At 52.0% G+C, this 21000-nt stretch overlaps 1 protein-coding gene across 2 annotated transcripts in view; it reads left to right on the top strand.

Annotated features, from left to right (window-relative positions):
- RYR1 (ryanodine receptor 1) overlaps window positions 1-21000 on the top strand; it is a 158969-nt gene that overhangs the window by 24360 nt on the left and 113609 nt on the right. For both annotated transcript variants that reach the window (XM_028840010.2, XM_028840012.2), the window contains exons 17-29: window positions 247-380; window positions 790-1031; window positions 1858-2050; window positions 3092-3308; window positions 6233-6337; window positions 6557-6660; window positions 7442-7525; window positions 8877-9184; window positions 10366-10568; window positions 12269-12443; window positions 12608-12816; window positions 16821-17215; window positions 19097-19229. In XM_028840010.2, coding sequence (XP_028695843.2) covers window positions 247-380; window positions 790-1031; window positions 1858-2050; window positions 3092-3308; window positions 6233-6337; window positions 6557-6660; window positions 7442-7525; window positions 8877-9184; window positions 10366-10568; window positions 12269-12443; window positions 12608-12816; window positions 16821-17215; window positions 19097-19229 — 2502 coding nt within the window. The remainder of the gene's footprint in view (window positions 1-246; window positions 381-789; window positions 1032-1857; window positions 2051-3091; window positions 3309-6232; window positions 6338-6556; window positions 6661-7441; window positions 7526-8876; window positions 9185-10365; window positions 10569-12268; window positions 12444-12607; window positions 12817-16820; window positions 17216-19096; window positions 19230-21000) is intronic.

Consider the following 21000-nt stretch of genomic DNA (forward strand, 5'->3'; position numbering starts at 1 on the left):
TACATTGCTGATACCTTAGCCCAACCCATGTGACCCTCCCTCAGCCTCTTGCCAGATCTTCCTCTTTGACCCCTGACCTTTCTCTGATCCCTGACCTTCCACTTTCACCACCTCCTTTCAGTCAAAATTGTCACATCTTATCCCGACATGCTGTCCTTTCCTCCTGGCTTCCCTCCCTCCCAGGGTTCTTCCATAGACCCTGCCCTGGTGCCTGCACACCCTTTGACTTCTGACCTTGACCTTCAGGTCCTGGACGTGCTGTGCTCCCTGTGTGTGTGTAATGGTGTGGCTGTACGCTCCAACCAAGATCTTATTACTGAGAACTTGCTGCCTGGCCGTGAGCTTCTGCTGCAGACAAACCTCATCAACTATGTCACCAGGTCTGGCTCTTAACATCTGACCCCAGAACTCAGAACCTCTCAACCTTCTCCCTGACTTAGAGACTCCACACCCAGGTGGATGTCCCTTCGTTAATCTCCCACCCTAGCATTAACACCCAGTCCTCACAAATGTCCACTGCGGCCGCACGCACCCCTGGCATCCACTCCTCTTGTTCTGTCTTCCTGGCTCCATTTCTGCCTCTGATTCTCTTTCTCTCTCTCTCTCTCCTCTCTCTGTTTTCTCTTTTTGTCTGCCTGTTTCTGTCTCGATTCTTCCTGCATCTCTTTCTGCCTGTCTCTCTCCTATCTCTCTCTGTCTTTGGATGTCTGTCTCTCTCCCGCTTCCCACCACTTGGCTCTCCTCTCTGCCTCTCCCTCATCCCCCTCTCCTGTCCCATCTCTCCTGCAGCATCCGGCCCAACATCTTCGTGGGCCGAGCGGAGGGCACCACGCAGTACAGCAAATGGTACTTTGAGGTGATGGTGGATGAGGTGACTCCATTTCTGACAGCTCAGGCCACCCACTTGCGGGTGGGCTGGGCCCTCACCGAGGGCTACAGCCCCTACCCTGGGGGCGGCGAGGGCTGGGGCGGCAACGGGGTCGGCGATGACCTCTATTCCTACGGCTTTGATGGACTGCATCTCTGGACAGGTACCTGAACCCTGCCAGGGGACCCTCACCCCTGACCATTGACCCCAGTGTTTCTAAGACTCTGACCATACACCTTGGGGTTCTCAGGATCCTGACTCCCAGAAAAGATCAACTTTTGACCTTTTATTCCTCATTTCCCAAGACCCTAACCCCAGAGTTTCCAGCTTCCTAGCACTGACGTGTATCCTCGTTACCTACAGAACTCTGATCCCTGAGTAGATGTGACCTCTGACCCTAGATATCCCAGAAGACCACTCAGATTACTGTGATCTCTGATCTTTGACTTTTGACCCCAGGATTATTTATTTATTTATTTAATTTGTTTTGAAATGGAGTCTCACTCTGTCGCCCAGGCTGGAGTGCAGTAGCGTGATCTCGGCTCATTGCAACCTCTGCCTCCCGGGTTCAAGCGATTCTCCTGCCTCAGCCTCCCGAGTCACTGGGATTACAGGCGCCCACCACCAACCCTGACTCATTTTTGTATTTTTAGTAGAGACGGGGTTTCACCATATTGGCCAGGCCGGTCTTAAATTCCTGACCTCAAGTGATCCATCCGCCTTGGCCTCCCAAAGTGCTGGGATTACAGGTGTGAGTCATTGCATCCGGCCCCCAGGAGGATTTAATCTCTGGCCCAACAGCTCAGAATCCTAACTTCAGGGGAATCCTGACCTCTGCCCTTCATTTCAGAGCTACAGGAGCATCCAAGGGAACACTTTCAATTAGGGTTTACAAGTCCCCACAGGAGCCTCCAATATCTGTCCCTTTTGGTGTCATTGGTTCCGTGGGACCTGTGACCTCTGACCCCTCTCTGGTGACTTCGACGCAGGACACGTGGCACGCCCAGTGACTTCCCCAGGGCAGCACCTCCTGGCCCCTGAAGACGTAGTCAGCTGCTGTCTGGACCTCAGCGTGCCGTCCATCTCCTTCCGCATCAATGGCTGCCCTGTGCAGGGCGTCTTTGAGTCCTTCAACCTGGACGGGCTTTTCTTCCCTGTTGTCAGCTTCTCGGCTGGTGTCAAGTGAGAACTCGCCCCCGCCCCTTGGCCAGTCCTCAGTCCTAGGACTGACCCGAGACAGCTTCCCAGTCATTCCATGGCCTCCCAGCAGGAGGCCGGGACACTGCAGTCTGCCATCAAGACTGACCAGTGGCCACAACCCTTACTTGAAGGTCCCAGGGACCTCCACGTGACCCCAGACTCTTTCCAATGACCTCAGATTCTCCCTAACTCCATGTCCTTCTAGTAACCTCTGAGATAGTGATCTCAGACTCTCCTAGTGGTCTCTCGACAACCCAATATTCTTCCAGTGACCTGCCAATGACCTCATACTTTCCCAATAACTCCAGAATCTGATGATGATCGCATGACTCCAGACCCTCCTTGACTCCCCAGTGACCTCAGACTCTCCCAATGACTCCAGAATCTGATAATGATCTAATGACTCCAGACCCTCCTTAACCCCCTAATGACCTCAGACTCTTCCAATGACACCAGGCTCTCTCAATAATCTCTTAACAATGCCAGCATCTCCCAATGACCTTTCAATAGACCCAGACTTGCCCAGTGACCCTGCTCCCAAATAACCCCAGTTATTCCAAAGTTGCCTCAATAAGCCAGTCCTTTCCCAATCACCCCAAGCTCTCTGAATGTCCATTCAGTGGTGTTTGCGTTTATCTCATAATTATAACAGATGCTCAGTGACTTCTCAATGACCTTCTTCTTGATGTCCCCAAACCTTCCAATGTCCCTGAATGCTCTGTTGACCTGGGGTCTCCTCTGAAGGACTGTTCCATGACCTTGCAGTCATCTGAACTCTTCTGGATTAACCGCAGACCCTCCCACTCTGAACTCACTGGCTCTTAATTCCCTTATGATATTCCTTTGACTCTAGACTTTCTTGTATGATTTCTAAATGATCTCCAGGAGACTATGACTGCCCGGTGACCTCAGGTCTCCCCAGAACTTTCCACTGATCCCAGGACTGCTTCCATGTCCCCCACTGACCACAGAGTGTCCCCTCTGTGATACCTCCCCTCAATGATCCACATTGTCCTTCCCCAGGGTGCGGTTCCTCCTTGGTGGCCGCCATGGCGAATTCAAGTTCCTGCCCCCACCTGGCTATGCCCCATGCCATGAGGCTGTGCTCCCTCGAGAGCGACTCCATCTTGAACCCATCAAGGAGTATCGACGGGAGGGGCCCCGGGGGCCTCACCTGGTGGGCCCCAGTCGCTGCCTCTCACACACCGACTTTGTGCCCTGCCCTGTGGACACCGTTCAGGTACTGCCTGCCCTGCAAATGTTTTCTGGTGAGGCAGGGTCTCTTAGGAGTCAGAGAGAGGGCTGGGTGCCATCGTTCACGCCTATAATCCCAGCACTTTGGATGGCCAGGCACGGTGGCTTATGCCTGTAATCCCAGCACTTTGGGAGGCTGAGGCAGGCGGATCACCTGAGGTCAGGAGTTCAAGACCAGCCTGGCCAACATGGTGAAACCCACTCTCTACTAAAAATACAAAAAATTAGCTGGGCGTGGTGGTGGGTGCCTGTAATCTCAGCTACTCAGGAGGCTGAGGCAGGAGAGTCACTTGAACCTGGGAGGTGGAGGTTGCAGTGAGCCGAGATCATGCCACTGCACTCCAGCCTGGGCAACAAGAGTGAAACTCCATCTCAAAACAAAACAAAACAAAAAAACAAAAATTAGCATGGTGGCAAGTGCCTGTAATCCCAGCTACTCTGGAGGCTGAGGCGAGAGAATTGCTTGAACCTGGGAGGCAGAGGTTACAAAGATCCAAGATCACGCCACTACACTCCAGCCTGAGAAACAGAATGAGACTCCATCTCAAAACAAACAAACAAACAAACAAAAACAACCAACATTTTGGGAAGCCGAAATGGGGGCCTCGCACTCGCCCAAAATTTCGAGACTAGTCTGAGTAACAAAGTGAGACCCCGTCTTTACAGAAAAAAAGTTTTAATATTTAAAAATTTAAACAATTTTTTAAAAGGAGTAAGAGCGTTGGGGAGCTGCCCTAGAAGCTGGGAACGTCGTTGGTTAACAGATGGAGAAACCCAGCACAGGGAGGCAGAGGATTCTGTCAGGGCAGAATTGCAGTCTCAGGGAGTCCTCACCACTGCCCCTGAAAGAAAAGGTGGCTCACAGCCAGGCGCGGTGGCTCAAGCCTATAATCCCAGCACTTTGGGAGGCCGAGACGGGTGGATCACGAGGTCAAGAGATCAAGACCATCCTGGCTAACACGGTGAAACCCCGTCTCTACTAAAAAATACAAAAAACTAGCCGGGCGCGGTGGCGGGCGCTTGTAGTCCCAGCTACTCGGGAGGCTGAGGCAGGAGAATGGCGTGAACCCGGGAGGCGGAGCTTGCAGTGAGCCGAGATCCGGCCACTGCACTCCAGCCTGGGCGACAGAGAGAGACTCTGTCTCAAAAAAAAAAAAAAGAAAAAAAAAAAAAAGAAAAGGTGGCTCACACCTGTGATCCCAGAACTTTGAGAGGCTGAGACAGGAGGATCGCTTGAGTCCAGGAGTTTGAGACCAGCCTAGGCAACATAGTGAGACTCCGTCTCTACTAAAAATTAAAAGTTAACTGAGGTGATGATTCACAACTGTAGTCCCAGCTACTTGGGAGGCTGAGATGGGAGGGTCTCTTGAGCCTGGGGATTCGAAGCTGCAGTGAGGCAGTGAGCTATGACTGTACCACTGCACTCCAGCCTGGGTAACAGAGCATAACCCTGAAAAAAAAAAAAGGAAGGAAGAGAGAGAGAGAGAAAGAAAGAGAAAGAAAGAAAGAGAGACAAAGAAAGAGAAAGAAAGAAAGAGAGAGAGACAAAGAAAGAGAAAGAAAGAAAGAAAGAGAAAGAAAGAAAGAAAAAGAAAGAAAGAAAGAAAGAAAGAAAGAAAGAAAGAAAGAAAGACAGACAGACAGACAGACAGAGGCTGGGTGTGTTGACTCACGCCTGTAATCCCAGCATTTTGGGAGGCTGAGGTGGGCGGATCACCTGAAGTCAGGAGTTCAAGACCAGCCTGGCCAACATGGTGAAACCCCATCTCTACTGAAAATACAAAAATGAGCCAGGCGTGGTGGCGTGCACCTGTAATCTCAGCTATTCAGGAGGCTGAGGCAGGAGAATCACTTGAACCCGGGAGGTGGAGGTTGCAGTGAGCCGAGATTGCACCTTTGCACTCCAGCCTGGGCGACAGAGCGAGACTCTGCTCAAAAAAAGAAAGAAAGAAAGGACTGTTATTGCCCCCAAATTACAGTTGAGGAAAGCAAAGCCCAGAAACGCTAAGTAATCTATGCAATTCACACAGCAGATCTGAACCCAGGCAGTCCGATTCTGAAGCCTGTGGTCCTATCCATTATGATTTTTTTGGGCATATCTTCTATCCCAGGCCCCTCATGGCCCACTTTCCCTCCAAGCATGTCCCTACATGCCTCACTGCAGCCTTGAATCCCCGGGCTCAAGAGACCCTCCCATCTCAGCCTCCCAAGTAGCTGAGACTACAGTCGTGGGTCATCACCTCAGCTAACTTTTAATTTTTAGTAGAGACGGAGTCTCACTATGTTGCCTAGGCTGGTCTCAAACTCCTGGACTCAAGTGATCCTCCTGCTTCGGTCTCTCAAAGTTCTGGGATCACAGGTGTGAGCCACCTTTTCTTTGAGGGGCAGTGGTGAGGACTCCCTGAGACTGCGATTCTGCCCTGACAGAATCCTTTGCCTCTCTGTGCTCCGTTTCTCCATCTGTTAAACAACGAGGTTCCTAGCTTCTAGGGCAGCTCCCCACCGCTCTCACTCCTTTTAAAAAATTGTTTCAATTTTTAAATAGTAAAAAATTGTTTAGATTTGTATTTTTAGAAGAGAAGGGGTTTCACCATGTTGCCCAGACTGGTCTTGAACTCCTGACCTCAGGCAATCTGCCCCCACCTTAGCCTCCCAAAGTGCTTGGATTACAGACGTGAGCCACCACGGCTGGCCCCAGATAATTCCTTAATTCTGAGGATGCTAAGCCCTCACCCATCTGAGTGTCAACCCTGGAATCAAGGCGAGGGATGGGGAGCAGGGCTGCGGGACGGCGGGAAAGGGGGTGCTAGACGAGCCTTCCAGGGCTCACAGGTGTCCTTGGGAAGAGGGGTCATGATGGAGGAGGGTAGAGGGACCTTGGGGATCTCAAGAACGTCCCTCTGCCCTTAGATCGTCCTGCCACCCCATCTGGAGCGCATTCGGGAGAAGCTGGCAGAGAACATCCACGAGCTCTGGGCGCTGACCCGCATTGAGCAAGGCTGGACCTATGGCCCGGTGAGGCACTGCCTGCAGCCTGCGGGAGGCCGGCTAGACTTGTGGTGCCAGGAGGGAGAACGGCTCACTGGCGGGGAGGAGGGAAGGACCGCAGGGCACCAGGGGGTCCTTGGACTGAGGGTGGCATAACTAGGGTTGGAGGTCAGGGGTCACGGTCTGGGCATGCGGAGAGTGGGGAGGAAAGGGGAGGCTGAGGAGTTGACCCCGCGTTTTCTTCAGGTTCGGGATGACAACAAGAGGCTGCACCCGTGTCTTGTGGACTTCCACAGCCTTCCAGAGCCCGAGAGGAACTACAACCTGCAGATGTCGGGGGAGACGCTCAAGTGAGGGCCCAGAGGAGCGGGGGGCTGGGGCCGGCCGCTGGTGCAGTGAGAGAGGGAGGCATGGAGAGCCGGGTTAGGAGGTAGAGACAGAGAGAGAGAAGGATGGAGGGGACGAGGATTGTGAGACAGAAACAAACGGGGAGTGGCCGGGCATGGTGGCTCACACCCGTAATCCTAGCACTTTGGGAGGCCGAGGTGGGTGGATCACTTGAGGTCAGGAGTTTGAGACCAGCCTGGCCAACATGGTGAAACCGCATCTCTACTAAAAATACAAATATTAGCCGGGCGTGGTGGTGCATACCTGTAATCCCAGGTACTCCGGAGGCTGAGGCAGGAGAATCGCTTGAACCCAGGAGGCAGAGATTGCAGTGAACTGAGATCACACTACTGCACTCTAGCCTGGGCGACAGAGAGACTCGGTTTCAAAAAAAAAAAACAAAAAAAAAAAAAACAAAAAAAGATGCAAACGGAGAGCAAGAAAGAGACAGAGGCAGAACGAGAGAGAAAGAAAAGGCAGGGGTGGAAAGAGAGAGGGATGCAGAAAGAAACATGAGAAACAGCAGACAGGAAAAGACAGACATGGTCAGTTATACAGACAAAGATGCAGGGAAAGACGGAAGTCATGAAGCCTGAGGCCAGGATCAAGAGAGACAGGGCCAGAGCATCCCAGACACTGAAGCAGCAGAGGCAGAGGGAGCTGGAGACCCTGAGGCCTTGGGAGGAGATGGGAGCAGAGAGCTCTGAGGGGTGTGACCTGTTGCCCCGGCTCCCCCACCCCCAGGACTCTGCTGGCTCTGGGCTGCCACGTGGGTATGGCGGATGAGAAGGCGGAGGACAACCTGAAGAAGACAAAACTCCCCAAGACGTGAGTGTGGGCGGCCAGGTCCTGTCTGGGGATGGACTGGGGGCTGGGGATGCCGTACTAAGGGCTAGGGAGGTTGAGGGATCTTGTGGGGAAGTTGAGGTTAGAGAGAAAGGAGCCTTGGGTTAGGGCAAAGGTCACAGGGTCAAGTCTCTGTGGTCAGAGGGGAATGTCCAGGATTGAGGAGTTAGGAACTCCAAGAGAGACAGAGGGTGTGAATCCAGGATCCAGGGTCAGGATCCGCCCAGAATCAGGGAAAATGAGAGCAGAGGTCACATGTCCACGTAAGGGGTAAGGGGCCAATGGTAATCTGGAGGTTGTTGGAGTTGTATAAGTAAGGGATCCTGAAATTATAGATGAGCAGTTACAGGTCTTGAGTTCAGAGGTCAAGGACTCCAAACCCAGGGGTTTGGGGGTGATGAGGCCTGGGATCAGAGTAAGAAAACTCAAAGTGGGCTGGATGAGGTGGCTTACACCTGTAATCCCAGCACTTTGGGAGGTTGAGGCAAGAAGAACACTTGAGCCCAGTTCAAGACCAGCCTGGGCAACCTGGCGAGACCCCTCTGCAAAAAATTTAAAAATTAGCAGGGCTTGGTGGTGGGACATGCCTGTAGTTCCAGCAACTTGGGAGCTTGAGCTGGGAGAATTGCTTGAGCCCAGGAGTTTGAGGCTGCAGTGAGCCATGATTGCACCACTACACTCCAGCCTGGGTGACAGCATGAGACAAGAACCTCAAAAAACAAAAATAGCTGGGCACAGTCGCTCACACCTGTAATGCCAGCCCTTTGAGAGCCTGAGGTGGGCAGATCACCTGAGATCGGGAGTTCGAGACCAGCCTGACCAACATGGTGAAACCCACTCTTTACGAAAAATACAAAATGAGCCAGGCGTGGTGGCTCATGCCTGTAATCCCCGCTACTCAGGAGGCTGAGGCAGGAGAATCGCTTGAACCCAGGAGGTGGAGGTTGCAGTGAGCCAAGATCATGCCACTGCACTCCAGCTTGGGCAACAAGAGTGAAACTCCGTCTCAAAAAAAAAAAAAAATAGGAAAAACCTCAAAGTTAAGGGTGAGAGGTCCGAGAGAGTTCCAGGGTTAGAGATAGGGGTCCCAAAGTCAAGACAAAGGGGGCCAGAGGCCATTGATGTCAAAGCCCTTGCTAGGGTCCCGTGATCCTAGGCTCAGAAGCCAGGGATCTCAAAGTTTATTCTAAAATTTCATAGAACTGCAACATTAGGTCAAAGGCCGGAAACGCCAAAGCTGGGACAAGGGTCAGCAGTCAGGGATCCCGTACAGTGCAGGGCCCAGAAGTGGACGTGAGGACCTTGTCCCACCGAGTCCCTGCCATGCCTGCAGGTATATGATGAGCAATGGGTACAAGCCGGCTCCGCTGGACCTGAGCCACGTGCGGCTGACGCCGGCGCAGACGACACTGGTGGACCGTCTGGCAGAAAATGGGCACAACGTGTGGGCCCGAGACCGTGTGGGCCAGGGCTGGAGCTACAGTGCGGTGCAGGACATCCCCGCGCGCCGAAACCCACGGCTCGTGCCCTATCGCCTCCTGGACGAGGCCACCAAGCGCAGCAACCGGGACAGCCTCTGCCAGGCCGTGCGCACCCTCCTAGGTTACGGCTACAACATCGAGCCTCCTGACCAGGAGCCCAGTGAGTGCTTACCCCCGGCCCTGGCCGTGACTCCTACCCCAACTCTGACCCCAGCCCCGACCCCTGATCTCTGACGTCACTCAACCCCCAAATGAGCTATATCTCTTTTTTTTTTTTTTTTTGAGACGGAGTCTCACTCTGTCGCCTAGGCTGGAGTGCAGTGGCCGGATCTCAGCTCACTGCAAGCTCCACCTCCTGGGTTCAGGCCATTCTCCTGCCTCAGCCTCCCGAGTAGCTGGGACAACAGGCGCCCATCACCATGCCCGGCTAATTTTTTGTATTTTTAGTAGAGACGGGGTTTCACCGTGTTAGCCAGGATGATCTCGATCTCCTGACCTCGTGATCCACCTGCTTCGGCCTCCCAAAGTGCTGGGACTACAGGAATGAGCCACCTCGCCCGGCCCAAATGGACTATATCTATCACATCGAGCAGACTGACCTCTACCTGAAACTCTTACCCTTACCCCAGTTCCAACTCGGAACCTGGTGGAACCACTTCCCTTGACCTGACTCCAGCCCTGCCTGGGCTGCCTGCAACCCAGAGCTGTCAGCCTAGGAACCCAATGAGTGCCAACCCCACCCTTGACTCTGACTCCTGACCTCTAGCTTTGACCCCTAATCACTAATCTCTGAACTGTAGCTACCACATGGAGGCACCCAACCAAGGGCTTAGAGAGCCTGTCATCCCTACCCCTAACCTGACTCCTGACCTATCACTGGCTTCCAATCCCAGCCTTGACCCCAAACCCTGGCCATGGTCCCCAACCTTCAGTTTCTCAACTCTTGGCCCCAACCCAAGTTTCCATCCCTTCCATAACCCTGGCCCTGACCCTCCAATCCTGGTCTCAACCCTTGATTCTAATAAACCCTAATCTTGACCTTTAACCCCAGACCATAACTCTGACCAGTCACTGACTTGACTTTTTCCTTCTATGTCTCTGCCAGTATCCCTGTTCTCTGAGAACTCTGACTGCTACAGAGATGGGGGTCTCTCTCAACAGGTCCCTACCTCTCTCTGACTATTCTGAGGTTCGCCAATTCTCCTCTAACTCCAAGAAATTGACCCTCTTCCAACAGTTCCCCAAAGCCCTTACTGTCCCTGGTCTCTTCTACCAACTTCTCAATGTCTTAGGATCCACTTTCTCCCCAGCCCCTCTGACTCTGCCTGGCCTCATTTATAGGTCAGGTGGAGAACCAGTCTCGTTGGGACCGGGTGCGCATCTTCCGGGCAGAGAAATCCTATGCAGTGCAGAGCGGCCGCTGGTACTTCGAGTTTGAAGCAGTCACCACAGGCGAGATGCGAGTGGGCTGGGCGAGGCCCGAGCTGAGGCCTGATGTAGAGCTGGGAGCTGATGAGCTGGCCTATGTCTTCAATGGGCACCGCGTGGGTACCTCCCTAGGCACCATTCTGCCAGGTCCTGTGGTCTCTCCCACAGCTTGTCTACTCTGGCCCTGCCTCTGTCTGTGCCTCACTCTGTCCCCACTTCCTGCATCTACTGTACCACTCATCCACCCATCCATTCATCCATTCAACCATGATTCATCCATCCATCAATCTGTCAGACATCCATCTATCCAACCAACAATTCATCCATGTATCCATCCATCCATCATCCATCCATCATTCATCCATCCATCCAACCATCCATCCATCATCCATCCATCCATCCATCAATCCATCATCCATCCATCATCCATCCATCCATCCAACCATCCATCCATCATCCATCCATCCATCCATCCATCCATCATCCATCCATCATCCATCCATCCATCCATCATCCATCCATCCAACCATCCATCATCCATCCATCCAACCATCCATCATCCATCCATCCATCCAACCATCCATCATCCATTCATCCATCCCACCATCTATCCATCCATCATCCATCCATCCATCCAGATAACCAACCATCCATCCATCCATCCAACCATCCATCATCCATCCATCCATCCAACCATCCATCATCCATTCATCCATCCCACCATCTATCCATCCATCATCCATCCATCCATTCATCCATCATCCATCCATCATCCATCCATCATCCATCCATCCAACCATCCATCATCCATCCATCCATCCAACCATCCATCATCCATTCATCCATCCAACCATCCATCCATCCATCCATCCATCCATCCAACCATCCATCATCCATTCATCCATCCAACCATCCATCCATCCATCCATCCATCCATCCATCCATCCATCCAGATAACCAACCATCCATTCATCCAGCCAACATAGGGAGACACCATCTCTACAAAAAATAAAAAAAATTAGGCAGGCAAGGTAGCATGCACATATAGTCCCATCATCCATTCATCCATCCATCCATCCATCCATCCATCCATCCATCCATCTGTCGTCTATCCAACTGACCAGCCAACCATGCATCCATCCATCCATTCAACCATCCATCCATCATCCATTCATCCCTCATCTGTCCAACCAACCATCCATCCATTCTTCCAGCCAACTGTCCATCCATCCATCCAACAACCGTCTGTCCATCCAACAACCATTTATACAACCATCCTTCCCTTCCTCCGTCTGTCCATCATCCATTTATCTATCCTTGCACCTACTTAGACTTTCTTCTTTCTCTGCATCAACCCAGGTAGATTCTCAACTTTCCAGTCATTCTTCTGTCCAGTCATATACTCAACTTCTCACCCATCCATCTGTCTCCTTAGCCACTCATCTATTTTGTGCACAGATATAAGCATATATGGATCTGTATGGGAGACACTGATAGGTTCGTTTTTCCTTTCCATCCCTCTGCTTACTGCTGCTTCCAGCCCCCCACTACCACTTTGGTGGTCTGCATAATGCCAGCCATGGCAACAGCAGAGAACCCAGGCAGAAGGGATGAGTGGGGAAAAAAATTCCTGTGATCATGGTTGCAAATGTGAGGAAAGATGGAGACACTGTGGGGTGACCCCTCTTCCATACCACATGCCCTGAACCTGACACTTCGAATGTCTGTCTTCATATATCTCTCCCTCCCTGCTTCCTTATCTCTCCATTTCTCTGTGTGTCTCCCCACACCATGTCTTCTCTGGCCCTCCTCACAGGGCCAGCGCTGGCACTTGGGTAGTGAACCATTTGGGCGCCCCTGGCAGCCGGGCGATGTCGTTGGCTGTATGATCGACCTCACAGAGAACACCATTATCTTCACCCTCAATGGCGAGGTCCTCATGTCTGACTCGGGCTCCGAAACAGCCTTCCGGGAGATTGAGATTGGGGACGGTGAGTGCTGAGACCCCTTCACGTGCCCTTTCTTGTTTTCCTCTGTCTCTCCCGACCTTGCACTGCCCTTCTGGCTCCAGCTCTCCCAGCCCTACCTCCTCCCCTCGGCTCCCCCTGCCCTGCCCACCTGCCCTCACCCCTGCCCATCCATCCGCTCCCACCAGGCTTCCTGCCCGTCTGCAGCTTGGGACCTGGCCAGGTGGGTCACCTGAACCTGGGCCAGGACGTGAGCTCCCTGCGGTTCTTTGCCATCTGTGGTCTCCAGGAAGGCTTTGAGCCATTTGCCATCAACATGCAGCGCCCAGTCACCACCTGGTTCAGCAAAGGCCTGCCCCAGTTTGAGCCAGTGCCCCTTGAACACCCTCACTATGAGGTAAGGACTGAGCCCCCTCAATGCCTTCTCGTCTGCCTCCAAAGCTCCTTCTTTCCACAGTGCTCTTCCTTGAGTTTCTCTTTTCCCTCCATGTTAGCACACAAACCACGTGGAAGCAAGTGTCAGGGTAATGGGCTCGCGGGCTGTATGACTCGGGGTACAACTTTGGCAAACCATAGCTTCCTGAGGTCCAGGTGCCTCACCTATAAAACAAGGGAAACCCTGCCTGGGCAACAAGCAAAACTCCATCTCTAAAAATAAAAAAAAAATTAAGTCTAGGCACGGTAGCTCATGCCTGTAATCCCAGCACTTAAGGGGGCTGAGGCGGGAGGATCCCTTGAGCCCAGGAGTTCAAGACCAGCCTTGGCAACATAGGGACGATTTTGGAGGTCGGGACCAGCCTAGGCAACATGGTGAAACCCTGTCTCTACCAAAAATACAAAAATTAGCCAGGCATGTTGGCTCGTGCTTGAACCCAGGAGGCAGAAGTTGCAGTGAGCCAAGATCGCACGATTGCACTCCAGCCTAGGTGACAGAGCGAGACTGTTTCAAGAAAAAAAAAGAAGAAGAAGTCTGAGAACAAAGGGATACCCCATCTCTACAAAAAATAAAAAAATTAGCCAGGTGTGTAGTATGCACACATAGCCCCGGCTACTCAGAAGGCTGAGACTGGAGAATTGCTTGATTCCAAGGGGTCAAGGCTGCAGTGAATTAGCCAGATGTGGTGGCACATGCCTGTAATTCCAGCTACTTAGGGAACTGAGGCAGGAGACTCGCTTGAACACGGGAGACGGAGGTTGCAGTGAGCCAAGATCGTGCCATTGCACTCCAGCCTGGGCAAGGAGAGCCAAACTCCATCTCAAAAAAAAAAAAAAAAAGTTAAAGGCTGCAGTGAGCTGTGTTCACACCACTGCACTCCAGCCTAAGAGACAGAGCAAGACCCTATCTCACAAACAATTTTTTTTAATAAATAATTTTTAAAACTCAGGAGGTGGAGGTTGTAGTGAGCTGAGATTGCATCACTGCACTCCAGCCTGGGCGACAGAGCGAGACAAAAGGAGACAAAAAAACAAAACAAAAGGACTCTGCAAAATGAGTTTTAAGTATGGGAACGTCCAGTTGAGGTCTGAGTTTCGGAAAGGTCCCTATTGGCAGTGGATTGTAGGAGGTGAGAGTGCAGTCAGAAGGACCTTAGAGGTGGCTGGGACGGGGCAGTACTGCGGAGTGGATGCGGAGTTCCTGACACCTGCCACTACCAGATGTCCCCAGCCCAAGGCACAGCATGCTACACAGCAGTGAGAATGAATACATGGAAATACACACAGCCATGTGGACGAATCTCAGACATAATGTCGAGTAGAACAAGCCAGAGACAAGACAGCACGGGCTGTGGGATTCCATTCACAGAAACTTCAAGAACAGAGCGGATCTGTGGTGTGCTAAGTTGGGAAATTGGTTACTATGAAAGAATAACTCAGAGACATTGTTAGTTACTTTGAATGCAAATCACAGGAGGGAGATCAGTCAGTAGACTGTCGCTAAAGAGCAAAGGCTGCTTGGATGCGGTGGCTCACGCCTATAATCTCAGCACTTTGGGAGGCCAAGGTGGGAGGATCACTTGAGCCTGGGAATTCAAGACCAGCCTGGGCAACATAGCAAAACCCTGTCTCTACACAGAATAAACAAAATTATTCGGGCATGGTGGTATGTGCCTGTGGTCCCAGCTACTTGGGAGGCTGAAGTGTGAGGATTGTTTGAGCTTAGGATTTCGAGGCTGCAGTGAACTGTGGTTGCACCAGTACATTCCAGCCCAGGTGACAGAGCAAGACCTGTCTCTAAGAAAAAAGAGTGAAGGCAGAAACCAGATTTATAAGACAGAGGGGAGAAAGAGGATAGAAAAGAAACCCCTAAATAGGGAGTCTGAGAACAGGCGGGGCTTGGTGGCTCATGCCTGTAATCCCAGCACTTTGGGAGGCTGACGTGGGTGGATCACCTGAGGTCAGGAATTTGACACCAGCCTGGCCAACATGGTGAAACCCCATCTCTTCTAAAAATACAAAAAATTAACCAGGCATGGTGCCGGGCGCGTATAATCCCAGTTACTCGGGAGGCTGAGGCAGAAGAATCGCTTGAACCCAGGAGGCAGAGGTTGCAGTGAGCCAAGATTGCACCATTGCACTCCAGCCTGGGTGACAGAGCGAAACTCAGTCTCAAGAAAAAAAAAAAAAATAGATTCTGAGAACAAAGAATCTTGTATGCAAGGAGTACCTAGGTACTCCTTGCCAGCCAATGAATTTTGGGGCAAATTCATTGGCTGGCAAGGAGTACCTAGGTTCATCTTGGCAACTGGTCCTTGGAGAGGTTAACCTGAGGAGGGGCATGAAAGAGAACAACTTTGTCTTTTTTTTTTTTTGAGACTAAGTCTCGCTCTGTCACCCAGGCTCGGCTCACTGCAAGCTCCGCCTCCTGGGTTCACGCCATTCTCCTGCCTCAGCCTCCGGAGTAGCTGGGACTATAGACGCCTGCCACCACACCCAGCTAATTTTTTGTATTTTTTTAGTACAGACAGGGTTTCACCATGTTAGCCAGGATGGTCTCAATCTCCTGACCTCATGATCCACCCGCCTCGGCCTCCCGAAGTGCTGGGATTACAGGTGTGAGCCACGGCGCCCGGCCCAAAAGAGAACAGCTGTCATTGTTTACCGAGTCTCTAGAAGACTTTCGAGAGTCCATTGTTTTTGTTTTTTGTTTTTTGAGACAGGGTCTCACTCCGTCACCCAGGCTGGAGGCCAGTGGCAAGATCTCAGCTCCCCGCAACCTCCACCTCCCTGATTCAAGCGATTCTTTTGCCTCAGCCTCCTTAGTAGCTGGAATTATAGGCATGCGCCAGCTTGCCTGGCTAATTTTTTGTATTTTTAGTAGAGACGAGGTTTCACCATGTTGGCCAGGCTGGTCTCAAACTCCTGACCTCAGGTGATCAGCCCGCCTCAGCCTCCCAAAGTGCTGGGATTACAGGCATGAGCCACTGCGCCCGGCCGCTATTCGTGGAATTGTAACTGAACACAGGTTCAGTTGCTCATCAGTTACAGAGTCTGGTTAACAAGATCAAGGTCTGCTAGAAAGAGAATGACTTTATTCACCAAAACTAGTCATGGAGAAGTGACTGGATTCCCATCCAAAGCAACCACTTCAAATCTGTGGGGGAAAGCAAGGGTTTAAAGAGGGGAAACTTGGCTGGGGGTGGTGGTTCACGCCTGTAATCCTAACACTTTGGGAGACTGAGGCAGGCAGATCACATGAGCTCAGGAGGTCAAGACCAGCCTAGGCAACATGGTGAAACCCTGTCTCTACCAAAAATACAAAAATTAGCCAGGCATGTTGGCTCGTGCTTGAACCCAGGAGGCAGAAGTTGCAGTGAGCCAAGATGGTACAATTGCACTCCAGCCTAGGTGACAGAGTGAGACTCTGTCTCAAGAAAAAAAAAAAAAGAAGAAGTCTGAGAACAAAGAATCTTGTATGCACAGTTTTGGGGCAAATTTTCAGGAGGCTGAGACAAGAGAATCATTTGAACCCTGTAGGTGGAGGTTGCAGTGAGCGGAGATCCTGCTACTGCACTCCAGCCTGGGCTACAGAGCAAGACTATTTCAAAAAAAAAAAAAAAAAAATTTCATTGAAGTTGAGCTGCCGGGTTACAGAATGACAGAATGGAGGGTTGGATGGATGTAGGTAGGTTTTGGAAGTTACCCCAATTGATTCCAGGGTGTGTCCAGGGCTGTCACTGTACACGATGCCGAAAGAAAGGCTGCAGAAGGCTGCAGGCACCCCCGGGCCCAGCGGTGTACCCGGCCGGGAGCTTCATCCGCCTGCAGGAGGGGGCGCCCTTGACTAATTCCCACACGGGTGCTCTATGGCCTAATGGTGGCTCTGTGCGTGACCAGGTGTGGGACCAACGGCCTGGCCTAGCCCACCTGCCCAGCTCAGTGCTCCATTCCCTGCCACCCCAGGTAGCCCGAGTGGACGGCACTGTGGACACGCCCCCGTGTCTGCGTCTGACTCACCGCACCTGGGGCTCCCAGAACAGCCTGGTGGAGATGCTCTTCCTGCGGCTGAGCCTCCCAGTCCAGTTCCACCAGCACTTCCGCTGCACCGCAGGGGCCACCCCGCTGGCACCCCCCGGCCTGCAGCCCCCTGCCGAGGACGAGGCCCGGGCGGCGGAACCCGACCCTGACTACGAAAACCTGCGCCGCTCAGCTGGGGGCTGGGGCGAGGCCGAGAACGGCAAAGAAGGGACTGCGAAGGAGGGCGCCCCTGGGGGCACCCCGCAGGCGGGGGGAGAGGCACAGCCCGCCAGGGCTGAGAATGAGAAGGACGCCACCACCGAGAAGAACAAGAAGAGAGGGTGAGTCGAGGGGGCCCAGAGTGGGGATTGGGGGCTACCTTGGGACCCCCTAAGTTGGCAGCCACAGTAACCTGGGAAACCCCCATTGTACCCCAAAGTAGCCCCATATATGTTAAGTGGAGTAAGAATACTCCTTGTATTCTTGATAAATACGTGTATGAATTCTATCATGTCTCTAGTGAACCCCATTTTTTCCCGGGATGTCCTAATGTCCCCAAGGATATATAATTGGGTACCCTACTATCTGTATGGAGAGCTCTATTATCCTTCAGTACTTGGAGGGCCCCAAAGGGCTTTGCCCAATGGACCTTATCATCCGTGGACACTAAAAGGGACTTCAGTATCTCCCTAGGAGAGTTTACTGCACCCTAAGGCATCCCAGTGAACACCCAGTGGTCTTCTAAATGGGGATCCTTTCTGTGTCACAAATGTACCCCCCAAAAGCTAACTTAAAGGGAGACTCTGAGAAGGTACTAAATCTGCTTTTTCCCTACAATGGCAGTGGTTTTCCTGTTTTGCTTTTTTTTTTTTTTTTCTTTTGAGATGGAGTCAGTCTCTGTTGCCAGACTGGAGTGCAATGGTGCAATCTCAGCTCCCTGCAATCTCTGCCTCCCGGGTTCAAGTGATTCTCCTGCCTCAGCCTCCTGAGTAGCTGGGATTACAGGCATGCGCCACCATGCCTGGCTAATTTTTGTATTTTTGGTAGAGACGGGGTTTTGCCATATTGGCCAGGCTGGTCTCAAACTCCTGACCTCAGGTGATCCACCCACCTCAGCCTCCCAAAGTGCTGGAATTACAGGCGTGAGACACCATGCCTGGCTCCTTTTTTTTTTTTTTTTTTTTGAGACGGAGTCTCGCTCTGTTGTCCAGGCTGGAGTGCAGTGGCACAATCTCGGCTCTCTGCAATCTCCGCCTCCTGGGTTCAAGCAGTTCTCCTGCCCCAGCTTCCTGAGTATCTGGGACTACAGGCATGCACCACCACATCTGCCTAATTTTTGTATTTTTAGTAGAGACGGTTTCACCATGTTGGCCAGGCTGGTCTCGAACTCCTGACCTCAGGTGATACGTACAATAGCAGTGGTTTTCTTTTTTTTTTTTTTTTTTTTTTTTTTTTTTGAGACGGAGTCTCGCTCTGTCGCCCAGGCTGGAGTGCAGTGGCGCAATCTCGGCTCACTGCACGCTCCGCCTCCCGGGTTCACGCCATTCTCCTGCCTCAGCCTCCCGAGTAGCTGGGACTACAGGCGCCCGCCCCTGCGCCCGACTAATTTTTTCTATTTTTAGTAGAGACGGGGTTTCACCATGGTCTCGATCTCCTGACCTTGTGATCCGCCCACCTCGGCCTCCCAAAGTGCTGGGATTACAGGCATGAGCCACCACGCCCGGCCAATAGCAGTGGTTTTCAATGGAATTGAAAACTCATTGTATCTCTTGGTGGATATTTGGAAATGATGGAGTCTTTGTGGTCATTACAGTTTGGGAGGGGCTGCTGCTGCTCGGCGGAGGCCCCGGGGTCCACCTACCTTGCAGTGTACAAAACAGTGCCGCACAATGAAGACTTATCCTTTTCCAAGTGCATTTAGCACCCATCTGAGAAATGCATGTGGGAAATGCTGACTTAGAGGGACCCCCATATGCCCCAGTGGGGACCTCCATATTCCCAGAAGGCACCTTTAATTTGGGTAACTCAGCATCCACAAGCGTAGAGCACAACACTTCCAGAACGCATTAGGCTGGGGTAGGTGGGAAGCCAGCCTTCTAGAGGCCATACCTGGGGTATTAGAAGCAGGGTGTATCCAAGCCGGATGTGGGGGGCATGAATGTTGCAGTGGGAGGGCTGGGCTTGAAAGCTGGTTCTTATGGCGCCTCTCCTCCCACCACCAGCTTCTTATTCAAGGCCAAGAAGGTCGCCATGATGACCCAACCACCGGCCACCCCCACGCTGCCTCGGCTCCCTCACGACGTGGTGCCTGCAGACAACCGCGATGACCCTGAGATCATCCTCAACACCACCACGGTGTGGATCAGAAACCCTCAATTTTGGGGTCCCCCCGCATAGCATAGGCACTCCTGAATTTCCAAGTTTAGTGTGACAGTCCCCAGTAACTGCCCACCTTACACTGGGGACTCCCCAATATACACTAGAAACTCACAAAATATGGCACACACGGATTTAATCCTTTGAACCCCTAAGTCCATATAGCTACTGGCCCACAAATGGCAGGGGGTACAGTAGAGGTGCACAGCACACTGATATAACTCCCGGGGATCCCCAAAGCCAGGGCATAAGCCATTACAGACTAGGGACCCCAACATTTGGGCTCACCCATATAAACACAGTGCCTTCAATGTAATACCTACTCTAATATATTACTGGGAACAAAAATTCATAATTGTCTTAATATAGTTTTGGGATTCCCCAAATCCAAAATATTTCATAGACAGCCTAGTGCAGCGCTCCCCAACTATTTTGGTACCAGGGACCAATTCTATGGAAGACAGTTTTTCCATGGACCAGGGATGTGGGGATGTGGGGATGTGGGGAGGGATGGTTTCAGGATGAAATGTTCCATCTCAGATCATCAGGCATAGATTCTGGGTTTGTTTTTTTTTTTTTTTTTTTTGAGATGGAGTCTTGCCCTGTTGCCCAATCTAGAGTGCAGTGGCACGATCTCGGCTCATTGCAACCTCTGCCTCCTGGGTTCAAACGATTCTCCTGCCTCAGCCTCCTGAGCAGCTGGGATAACAGGCTCCTAGCACCATGCCCAGCTAATTTGTGTTTTTTGTTTTTTTGAGATGGAGTCTCGGTCTGTCGCCCAGGCTGGAGTGCAGTGGCGCGATCTCGGCTCACTGCAACCTCTGCCTCCCGGCTTCAAGCGAGTCTTCTGCCTCAGCCTCCTGAGTAGCTGAGACTATAGGCACACGCCACCATGCCTGGCTAATTTTTGTATTTTTAGCAGAAACAGAGTTTTACCATATTGGCCAGGCTGGTCTCGAACTCCTGACCTCGTGATCTGCCTGCCTCGGCCTCCCAAAGTGCTGGGATTACAGGCATGAACCACCGTGCGTGGCCTAATTTTTGTATTTTTAGTAGAAACGGGGTTTTACCATGTTGGCCAGGTTGGTCTCGAATCCCCAACCTCAAATGATCCTCCTGCCTCGGACTCCCAAAGTGCTGGGATTACAAGCATGAGCCACCGCTCCCAGCTGTAGATTCTTACAAGGAGTGCTCACCCTAGGTGGCTTGGATCCTGGTACCAGTCCACAGCCTGGGTTTGGGGATCCCTGGCCTCGAGGTTAGGATCGTGGGCCGCCTGGGTGCCACTTGAGCAAGTCATTTCACCACTCTGTGCCTTCTGTCCTATGGAGGTGCTATGGTTTCCCATCAGTAGAATGGGGGTAAAAATTATACCTACCTGATATGGAGGATGAAGTGAGTTCATCTGTGTAAAGACCTTAGAAGAACAGGCCTGGCACTGTGGCTCTCACCCGTAGTCCCAGAATGTTGGGAGGCCAAGGTGAGAGGATCACTTAAATCCAGGAATTTGAGGCTGCAGTGAGCTATGGTGGTGCCTCTGCACTCCAGCCTGGGTGACAGAGGGAGATCACAACTCAGGAAAAAAAAAAAAAAAAAAAGAAGGAAAGAAAAAAAAGACCTTAGCACAGTTGGTGCTATTTGTGAGCAACTATTTGATTATTTTTTGTATCTATTTATTTTGAGATGGCGTCTTGCTCTGTCACCCAGGCTGGAGTGCAGTGGTGCAGTCTCAGCTCACTGCAACCTCTGC

The sequence above is a fragment of the Macaca mulatta genome, chromosome 19 (assembly GCF_049350105.2).
Source record: "Macaca mulatta isolate MMU2019108-1 chromosome 19, T2T-MMU8v2.0, whole genome shotgun sequence".
Classification (NCBI taxonomy): domain Eukaryota; kingdom Metazoa; phylum Chordata; class Mammalia; order Primates; family Cercopithecidae; genus Macaca; species Macaca mulatta.